An 11,108-nucleotide genomic window follows, 5' to 3' on the forward strand; every position below is an offset into this window, starting at 1 on the left:
CAGGTTGGTCGGGGTAGTAATTAACCAGTGCTCTCCCCCATCCTCTTTCATGACTGAGGTACCCTGAGCATGGTACCGTCCCGTTGCACTGCTCCCTTGTGGCGCCGTTGGGGGCTGCCCCCTTGCACGGGAGAGGCTTAAATGCAATTTTGTTGTGTGCAGTGAACACTTGTGTGATGTGGAGTGCTGTGTCACAATGACAATGGGAGTTGGAGTTTCCCAATTGGCCTTTCACTAAGAGTGACTGGGTGGCCTGGTTGGACTATTGCTGTTCTCAAAGAAATGTATGCCAAATGCGTTGATTGATGGCTCTGACTGTAATAGTTTCATATACACATAAATGTGTCCTTTTGTGCTCCCTAAACCTTATTCAAGTCATTCTATCATACTAAAACTTATACTAGTTATTTCAAAGTTAAAAAGAAAAATATGTGGATCTTGATGGCAAAGCATCTCTGTGTCCCAAATCATGCACCTGTTTCAGTGCACTGGCATTTAACGCATAGTGAACACCATGCATGTCAACCCTCCCTATTTTCAAGGGAAACTCCCTATTTTTGACTTATTTCCCGCTCTCTTCCCAATTTGGTATTTTGCCGCAAAATATCCAGATTTTTTACATTCTCAAAAAAAAGTGACTGTCCAGAAATGATCCTCACGGCCCTGTCAGTTAGCCTGATGAGCCACACCCCCTCTACTTATTCCACCAGCTACGAAAGTAGAGAGGGTGCTTATCAAGCTACCTGCCAGTAGATTTTATGCCAGGTACCACCAAGAAGTTTCTTGAAAATATGAGCTCTCACTCTCGAGCTCTGTAGGTGTGTGTGTGCTCGCAGAAACGGTCAGTTCATATAAACAACGCTGTTCATATGGTAAACACAAGCCTCTGAACAGCGAATCGTGCAAATTTACCCCATTACAACCTGCACCAGCATGTTTTGCATCAGCAACTTGAGCGACAAAACAACAAGGAGAAACTCATATTTCATTACTTTTACGCTGCACCTGCTCCTTTAAAAAAATGCGCTGTGGGGAGATTTTGGAGAGGACTGGCCTCGAATGTGCACTGTCAGTGTGAAAAGCAGAGTAGAATGCACTGTCAGGATTTGGCCTATTGAAAATGTCCTGTTTTTGTCTTAAAATCTGGGAATTTTTCAGATTTTTTGCAGCCCAAAGTTGACAGGTATGATGCACACAGTGCGAAAGTTTGACCCGCTAATGTTGTGCCCTTACTGGAAGTGACGGACTAGCTTAGCATTAGCTCGCCCCGTCTGCACAGACATGTCGGATAAAAAGGATGACAGAGTGTCTTGTCTGTGTGATTGAATGTATAAATCTGTGTGTGTCTGTGTGTTCTCACCCTCAAAGTCCACAGTTCCGTCTCCGTTGTTGTCGGCCTCCTTGACGACGGCTTCGATCTCTCGAGCATTCGCTCGCTCGCCCATCAGCTTCACCATGGCATGACGAAGCTCTTCAGTTGTTATCGAGCCATCACCGTCCATATCAAACTACACACACACACACACACACACACACACACACACACACACACACACACACAGAAAAGCCCCCCAAAAAACGTCACATACGTGAATATGGGGGTTCTGTGGTGCACAGCTTCATGGGGAGCCAGGTTCGAATCCTGCCTGTGTCATTTCCCAAAGTACTCTCTCCCACTTCATTTCTTGTCTCATTATCTCTTACGGTGGGGACACATAGGGGGCGAAGCAAGCGAAGTGAAGAGAGGCGAAATCCAACCGTCATCAGGTCGTTGCGGCGAGTCAAATGGAATGGAACAGTTATGTTGTTGATTTGATTGGGCCGCGGCAGGCGAATTCGCTCCTCATTTGCATAACATTAAACTTTCTTTAATAATTTCGCTTCGCTCCTGTTCGCTTGCTTTCGCTTGCCTTCGCCTCTCTCATAGGAATGAATGGCAAAGTTCGTAAATTCGTGTGTATGTGTCCCTACCGTTACCCTTCAATAAGGCATTTTTAGCACCACACCAATCAGCAAAAATATTTTTGGTCTCCCTCTGTTTCTCAGCCTTAAAGGCAGGCATCACACACACACACACACACACACACACACACACACACACACACGCACGCACCAGTTTCGCCATGGCCTACCAAGTGATGCTGTCAATCTCCAGTGAAGATTTTTCTAACATCCACACTGATCTCTCTGAGATTAGTTTGCTTGCTACTCAGTAATATCAATGTAATGGTACTTGTTTTTTTCTGAAAGGTATTGCTTTTCTTTTAATCATCACAATGCCCAGGGTTTTTATTACATTACATTACACTTAGCTGACACTTTTCCCCCCTGGCAATCGGGGTCAGCTCAATATTCAGTCTTATGTTCTTTCAAGATTTTTCCAATTTCAAAAATAGTATTTTTGTTTTGCAATGTCCACGGGTCTTGTGTGCAGTTGTTCCACTACTGAGGTGCAGGATTCCAAATTGTGTGTGTGTGTGTGTGTGTGTGTGTGTGTGTGTGTGTGTGTGTGTGTGTGTGTGTGTGTGTGTGTGTGTGTGTGTGTGTGTGTACCTCTTTGAAGGCGTCCTTGAGCTCCTTGATGCCGATCATTCCCGCCGTCTCTGCCAGCAACTTTGGAGCCATCAGCTCCACGAAGTCATCAAAGTCCACACGACCCCCCACTACACGCACGCACGCACGCACGCACGCGCGCGCGCACACACACACACACACACACACACACACACACACAAAGAGAGAGAGCGCTGCTTATTCACCCAACGAGTGGAGTTGGGATTTGAACTGACAACCCTCAGGTTACAAACCAGACTTCTGATGCGCTTACTTGTCTTCGCTTACCACCATACTCCGCTTATTCCATACATTCATTCATAATATTGTCACAGTACTTCCGCCAAGGAGTTTTGCCTAGTTACGTAATTAATTCAAGTATTATATATACAAACTTAGTTGTGTTTGGAACAGCAAGCTCACTCCCTTGGTTCAACTAATCAAAAACTCTGCAGCACATTGCATGAATTTTCAACTACACAAAGCCCTGCCAGAATATTACAACTGTGTTAATGGCCAAGAAAAAGCAAAAGTTAAAAAAACAGAAACAGTTTCCTTCCAACACAGGTAACAAATCTGAGTAACCAGTAGACCTGTGCACAGGTTAGAGCTAGCTTGTGGTGGGTTCTTGTTAGGTTTTGACCCCCGTGTCAATGGCACTTTTTTCCCAAGTATTTTTTTGGGCCTTTACAAGCCTTTATTGTTTTTTTCTCAGACAGGACAGTGAAGTGGAGACAGGAAGCGAGTTGGGAGAGAGAGACAGGGAAGGGCCGGGAATCGAACTCGGGTCGGCCCCGTAGTAGACGAGTGTCCTATCATATCAGCCACGTTAGGGCCCGTGTCAATGGCACTTGATTGCAATACCTCACTAGACCCCTCCACAGACTCCTCCATAGCCTTGCCCCACCATATATTACACACCTATTGCAGAGCTGAACACCATCATGCTCTTTATGCTCATCAAATGCAGCGTCTTCTTAAACTAACTTTTTTTGAACTACTAATTAATCCGTAAACGTTGTTTTGATATGAAGTGACCAGAGCAAATTGTAACGAAATTAAAGGGTCTGAAAATAAATAATGAACAGTCCCTTAGGGTTAGGGATTGCTGTGGTCAGGGCACAGTTTAGCATTCACTAGTTCTGAATGCTAGTAAAATGGATTGGAGTCGATGGAAGGTCCTCACAAAGATATTAATGCAAGTACAAAGTATGTGTGTGTGCGTGCGCGCCTGAGAGTGCGTGCGTGTGTGTGTGCGCGTGTGTGTGTGTGTGTGTGTGCGTGTGTGTGTGTGCGCGTGTGTGTGTGCATGTGTATGTCTGTGTACGTACAGCTCATGTTGATCTTCTGTCCGATCTCGATGAGTTCCATCTCTGTTGGCATGTAGCCCATGGTCCTCATCAGGTTCCCCAGGTCCTTACAGCTGATCAGGCCGTCACGATCTTTATCAAACTCATCAAACGCCTCTCGCAGCTCTACACACACACGCACACGCAAATGCACACACACACACACACGCACACACACATATTAATACAGTTCACACTGATCAGGCCGTCACAATCTTTCTCAATCTTCTCACACACACACAGACACTCGCGCACACACACACACACGCGTGCACACACACACACACACACATTAATAGTTATACACACACATATCTGATCAGGCGTCACCATCTTTATCAAATTTATCAAATGCCTCGCGCAGCTCTACACACACACACACACACACACACACACACACACACACACACACACACACACACACACACACACATTAATACAGTTATACATACACACATATGACATCTGATCAGGCTGTCACAATGTTGATCAAACTCCTCAAAGTGCTCTTGGTCTTGTATGTCCTCTTACATTACGCAGCCCGTCACCCTACTCTCTGTGTGCGAGTATGTTTATGTGTAACCTGACTGATCGTGGTTGACCCAAACCTTGAACTCTTGACCATAATTGTAACCTACTACTGTACTCTGCTGTAAACAAGGTCATCCTGCGAAGTCTCAAATTCGCGACCTGCTTGCAACCCTTGGACTTGGGAGCACAGGGGCGAAACCACTGAGATAAGGGTCTCAACCTTTTTTTTTGGACAAACGCCCTCTTGACCTCATCATAAGCCTCCCAACGGCCCACTGACCTCATCATAAGCCTGCCAATGCCCTCTTTAGTATTGAAAAATAAAATAGACGAATGCCCCCTAATGGGAACTAAGCCCCGTCCCCTACTCAACTGTATCCTTCTCAACGCCCCCTTTGAGCTCCCCAATTCCCCCTGAGGGCTGTAGCACTCCCCGTTAAGAAACACTAGTCTAGCTCGAAGCTAGGCTCAACTGCCGCTACATGAGGGCAATTTTAAAAGTCCTTAATGGACATGTCATAATAATAAAGACATTTTTAACTATACTTTTTGGAGTGCCTTGGTGAAGAAAAGTTTTTTCTCTTTTCAAGCAACTTTTTTGACCTTTGAAGTTGTTTTGAAATAAAGCACCATCTAAATGTAATGTAATGTAATTTGTTACACTACCAGGTGAGTTTAAAGCTAATAGGCTGCTAGCTAAGTCAGTTAAGGATTTTTATGAGGCATTGGGTGGAAGGTTCACTACCTGCTAATTGGGATCTGTTACCGTACATTAGACTCCCAAAACCTCATCTGGGTCATGGCCCTAGGACCTAGTGTAATCCGAGTGATCGTGGTTAGGGTTGCCAACTGTGTGTGAGAAAAATACGGGATACTTCATTGTTTCGGGGGTCTGGGGGTCCTCCCCCATAAAATGTTGTATTTCTTAGATGCCTTTTCCTGTATGTTAACCAAATTGTGTCCCATTCTTAACCTGATCTTGGTAGACACAGGTCTCAAACCTGTGACCTTTTGTATGGGTGACAGACATGCTACCAAGGGAGCTAAAATCCAGGCTTCTGTCTAAGTCTGTATGACACGTCGGTAGCGATGTTTACTAACGTTCTTTGCCGAATTGTGTTAGCTGGCATCCGTTACACTCACCGGCCTACATCTCCCTTACATCCGGTTGTAACCTAAGTGATCGCAGTACACCCAAGTCTTAAGGTCCTGTGACCTCTCCTGTGCAAGGTGAACACGCTACCAAGCCCAAAAGTCAGATTGTTAGGTAAAAGTGTAGCGTATCTGCGTAACCTGGCATACGTTTCACACAGTGTGAGTCAATGTGTATCTGTCTGTATATGTGTATTTATCTACTGTGTTATGTGCATGCAATAGCCTTTTCTTACCATATCGTTGTGCTATGTGACATTGCAAAACGATTACTGGCGAGAGGGGGGAAGCTTTGTGGAAGTTTCAAATGTGCGTCCACCCCAAACATCCCTCCCCCTGTTGTTGATTGGACGTTTTTTTAGTAACAACACTAAAACCTTCCCAGAACACCCGGCACAGACGTCACATGGAAGGAACTTTTTTTTTGACATGGGCATACATACAGTATGGCGAGGCCAGGCTGTGTGTGTGTGTGTGTGTGTGTGTGTGTGTGTGTGTGTGTGTGTGTGTGTGTGTGTGTGTGTGTGTGTGTGTGTGTTAAGTTTACCTTCTATTTCTTCAGGAGCTAGTGTGCGTTCCTGTCAAAAAAAAGATAATAGCCATCAGGCACATAGGCAAACACTCATCTGTCAAACAAACCACAGACACACACTCAGACACACAGACACTCCAACACCCCCCCCCCCCCCCCCCACCCCCCACCCCCCCCCCCCCCCCCCCCCCCCCCCACCCCCCCCCCCCACCCCCCCCCGCCCCCGCCCCCCCCCCCCCCCCCCCCCCCCCCCCCCTCCCCCACCCCACCACACACACACACACACATACACACACACACACACACACACACACACACACATCAACAATTATCAAACACATCTCTCGTACATACACATAAAATAGATATACACACACACACACACACACACACCAAATGCTACTGGATGCATTACATAATGCAAAATGTGAAACACTGCCTGTTGACGGGTGTTAAGAGATAGGACAGGATGTCACTGTTATCAAGCTAATCTGATCTGATCACTGCTACCAATGTTTTATAGCAGCGTTTCCGTTTCCGAAGGATTTTGTCCCCAATTTCTTTTTCAGGGACCACCTGTCCACCTGTCTGAATTGCCAGACTCTCTCTCTCTCTCTGTCTCTCTCTATCTCTCTCTCTCTCTCTCTCTCTCTGCAAATTCAGATGCAGCATTTTCATGCATATATAGAGTAAATTACAGTCCTGCCTTATTGTAGTCAAAGGACACGTTAAAATATGGACTGGATATGTATGATATTACAATTACCTTGTCCTAGACGGTGGGTGGGTGCTGTGTTTGTCTATTGCGTTTTGCCTGTATGTCTTTGAAATTGTATCAGACGCACAGAAAATGGCATAGAACGATATTCCGAAAGGACAAATAAATAATCTATCTATCTATCTATCTATCTATCTATCTATCTATCTATCTATCTATCTATCTATCTATCTATCTAAATATAGCATGCTAGCTTGTGTCTGAAAAGCTGATTACATTTTTAGACATCCTCTCACACGGATCACTTGAGGACGTGTCCACCGCATTACCAATGTTCTCCGGACCACACTTTGAGAACCACTGTTTACAGCCACATAGGCCTATACAATACATAGACAGGGCTTGACATAAACTGTTTTGCTTACTTCCCATTTTGGCAAGTGGTTTTTCAGAGTCAGTAGCCTTCACTAGCCACAATTTTCCATCATACAACATACAACAACCATACCATATGACCAGTGCTTGAAGTGGAAAAAAGAGGTGCAGGAACCCTAATTGTCCGAAAATACCATCCAAAAAGAAGAGCAGGAACCCTGTTTTTCCGACAGTCTCATCAGTAGGCCTACCAAATCAGTACAAGTCACATTTTTGTGGGCTTATTGCCTGCATGCACTTCGAAAAACTTGTTTTGAAATGTTCTCTACTGTTTTCAGCTATTGTTGTGTTACAGTATTTGTTGTTTGAACAGATGTGTTCTCACAATGACTCTGGGATATTAATTTTGAATAGTTCTGCCAGAACGCTGATGATGATTCCCCCCCCCCCCACTTTAAGCATTGCATATGACTGAATAATATACAGTATTTCTCAATTGGTTTTGTACATTTCTCGAATCTCTCTCGCAATTTGCAAAACATAATATTCATTCTCAAAACAGCTTTAACAAATGGCAAAACACAGTGGATGACCTGCAAAACCAAGTCTCTTGCTCAAAACCCAAGTTTTTGTGTCAATGAACGTATCAGTGCCAGCAGAATGGTTAGTCATTGTGTCATAGTGTGGTCCGTGTATGGACAAGCTAGTCAAATCGCTTTGTCATGTTGTCAATTGAATAGTACACTTTTGAGGATCTTTTCTGAAGCAAAATGTTGTTTAGATTGGATGGGAAATGTTGTAAATTCAACTTTATATTACATTGATCAGATAAGATTGTCCTAGATATACATTTAGACTATGACTATTTATTGACAGGTTTTCTCACTGCAAAATAGGAAAAATAGCAAACTCTGGTTGAGGTGTCAAAATGTAAAATGCTACCATCCCTTTTTACTTGTCTTGCAAGCCCATGTGAAAAAAAAATCTAGAACTGTAAAGCAAAATAAATTTGAAACAATACACTGATACTGTATAAAGTGCACTTACTGTTTTGTGAAATTCTAGGGAAATATTGTAATTTTGCGTGGAGCGTAATTATAAAGGGCACATGAGGCATAGAGTACAGTTTTTCTCAATTGGTTTTGTACATTTCTCACAACAGAATAATGATTCTCAAAAGTCTTTGTTCAATTGTGACTTCCTGGTGTTACCTGTGCACATGGTCAAATCAGTTTCTCATTGTTTTCGGCATATAGCAAATGCTCTCGTCCACCATGCCATGGCTGTGTACAATTCTCAGTGATTTTGTACATTATCAATTGTTTTGTCATATCACTCAAAAAGCTTTGTCACTGAATGCATGAAACTATCTCAATCTTATCTGATCAATGTAATATAAAACTGAATTTACAACATTTCCCATCCAATCTAAACAGCATTTCGCTTCAGAAAAGATCCTCAAGAGTGTACTATTCAATTGACAACATGAGAAATTGATTTGACTAGCTTGTCCATACACTATGACACAATGACTAACCATTCTGCTGGCACTGATACGTTTATTGACACAAAAAACTTGGTTTTGAAAGACAAATAAGGGTTTTGAGAAAGAGACTCGGTTTTGCAGGTTATCCACCGTGTTTTGCCATTTGTTAAAGCTGTTTTGAGAATGAATATTATGTTTTGCAAATTGCGAGAGAGATTCGAGAAATGTACAAAACCAATTGAAAAATACTGTATAATGCAGTACAGTGCCTATTGTTGTATTGCATGTCTGTTTTCTCTATCCCTTCTATTGCCTTTGATTAGAGAGAGTCAATATTTACCTGTGAGTAATTTACCAATTCAGATCACATTTATAGATAAAAATCCAATGGAAATTATACAGTGCTTATCACATTATGACAGCTTGGTAAGTCATTTTGCATGCCAAGACTTAAACTATTACATAGGGCCCTAAATATTTTGGGGGGTGAGATAGTTTTGTGTATTCAGTGACAATGCTTTTTGAGTGATATGACAAAAGCAATTGATAATGTACGAAAAAGCTGAGAATTGTACACAACCATCTGCATGGTGATGAAAGCATTTGCTAAATGCTGAAAACTATGAGAAACGTATTTTACCATGTGCACAGATAACAGCAGGAAGTCACAATTGAACAAGAAGTTCTGAGAATGATTATTCTGTTGTGAGAAATGTACAAAACCAATTGAGAAATACTGTAATATCCTACTGCTCTGAAAATTGCATTAGCAATATTTGTGTTGTACTGTACCATGCAGTGTTTGTGTCCAGAATACGTTGCATTTATTCCCATAAAACCATATTATAGTGAAGTGCGGGCATATCATGACCTAAGCTATTTAATTGAAGGGCCCTTTCAGATACCAAGACCACTTGCATAACCTGTGTTTTCCTCATACGAACGAAACGAAACGAACGAAACATCATATTTCAGCCTGTGGTTTGGGGGGCAAAAATGAAATATTACACACAATGCTGTTTCATAGTGGGACCCCTTCCACATAACAGGGATTAATTAGAAGACCTATGATGGAGGTTTATTAAAGACATTACATAATGCAATCGGATATTGGGATGCATAATATAAAAGTGATATTGAAATTGTAGCATGGAGGCTTGGGCTTGGGGCCACCCTTGGCTCTTAGGCCCCTGGGCCTGGGCCCGGTAGGCCCATGCAGTATGTCCTTTGTTGTAATCTGAGTTTCTCAGAAGCTGGAATTAACTGCCATCATGTCTAAGAAATGCCTCTGCATGCTACTGGTTGACGGTCTGATTAGTTAGTGTGGTGAGGGGAGTCTTGGGGAGTTGGGGAATATTATGGGAAAGACATGTAATTTAAAGTTAATGGGCTGTGATGATACACAGTAAAAATACCAGTGTTAATATAACTATAAAAAAGGTTAAATTAGCTTTTTTTCAGAGCATTTGGTACTACTACAAATAGTGCTACTCTTTGATCAGCATATAGCATATACTCAATATATTGTGTAACTAGAAGCACTAAGAGAGTGCAAACCTCCGACAAGGCCATGAGGTCACTGACGCCATAACATCTACACGCTGTGGAGTCCTATGCCTATAATATAACTTACAAACATTTGACTGTGTTACACCCTAATTTCTTCACCCTAAAAGTCTTGCTGCCTTTTGTTTTTGTGGAGTTAGAAACTGGAATGTCAAAATTCGCCCTATCCCAAAATGGTGAAGAATCTTTTTTAAAAAATCCTTGATCCGGATCACCACCAACATTTAATCACTTGTTCCTTCATAAAATCCGTTGATAATGTTTTGAGTTATCCTGCTGACAGACAGACAAACAAACAACCAGAAAAACAAACCAACGCGACCTAAAACAACCTATCTTCTGACTACATTCAAGATTCTGCAAAGTGGCACCTTGCAGTAGTTTTGAAATTACACTGGCCACCTAAAAAATGTCACTCTGACTTTTGACCTCACGGTTGGAGTAATTTGTCTCTCCATGAACACTCGATCTGGATTTGTACAAGTTTACGTTGACATATTGACAAAGCTTGACTCAACTGTGTGCAGATACACATACTCTCTCTTTCTTTCTCTCTCTCTCTCATTCTCTCTCTCTCTCTCTCTCTCTCTCTCTCTCTCTCTCTCTCTCTCTCTCCCACACACACGCACACACACACACACACACACACACACACACACACACACACACGCACACACATAGACACACACACACACACACACACACACACACACACACACACACACACACACACACACACACACACACACACACACACACACACACACACACACACATAGGTTCAGGTGAACTTACCACATTCTTGGCTCCCTTGAGGAAGATGCAGGCAGGCCCAAAGCTCATGGT

The 11,108-nt window shown here is 42.9% G+C and overlaps 1 protein-coding gene across 1 annotated transcript in view; it reads right to left on the reverse strand.

Moving 5' to 3' along the window:
• The window catches only part of cabp5b (calcium binding protein 5b), a 14,846-nt gene extending 3,738 nt beyond the window's left edge, over positions 1-11,108 (reverse strand). Inside the window, exons 1-5 of the mRNA XM_063221301.1 lie at positions 11,058-11,108; positions 6,133-6,163; positions 3,885-4,028; positions 2,554-2,663; positions 1,361-1,508 (exon numbers count right to left, since the gene is read on the reverse strand). Of these exons, the coding sequence (XP_063077371.1) occupies positions 1,361-1,508; positions 2,554-2,663; positions 3,885-4,028; positions 6,133-6,163; positions 11,058-11,105 (481 nt within the window). The 5' untranslated portion in view covers positions 11,106-11,108. The remainder of the gene's footprint in view (positions 1-1,360; positions 1,509-2,553; positions 2,664-3,884; positions 4,029-6,132; positions 6,164-11,057) is intronic.

The sequence above is a fragment of the Engraulis encrasicolus genome, chromosome 17 (genome assembly GCF_034702125.1).
Source record: "Engraulis encrasicolus isolate BLACKSEA-1 chromosome 17, IST_EnEncr_1.0, whole genome shotgun sequence".
Lineage (NCBI taxonomy): Eukaryota > Metazoa > Chordata > Actinopteri > Clupeiformes > Engraulidae > Engraulis > Engraulis encrasicolus.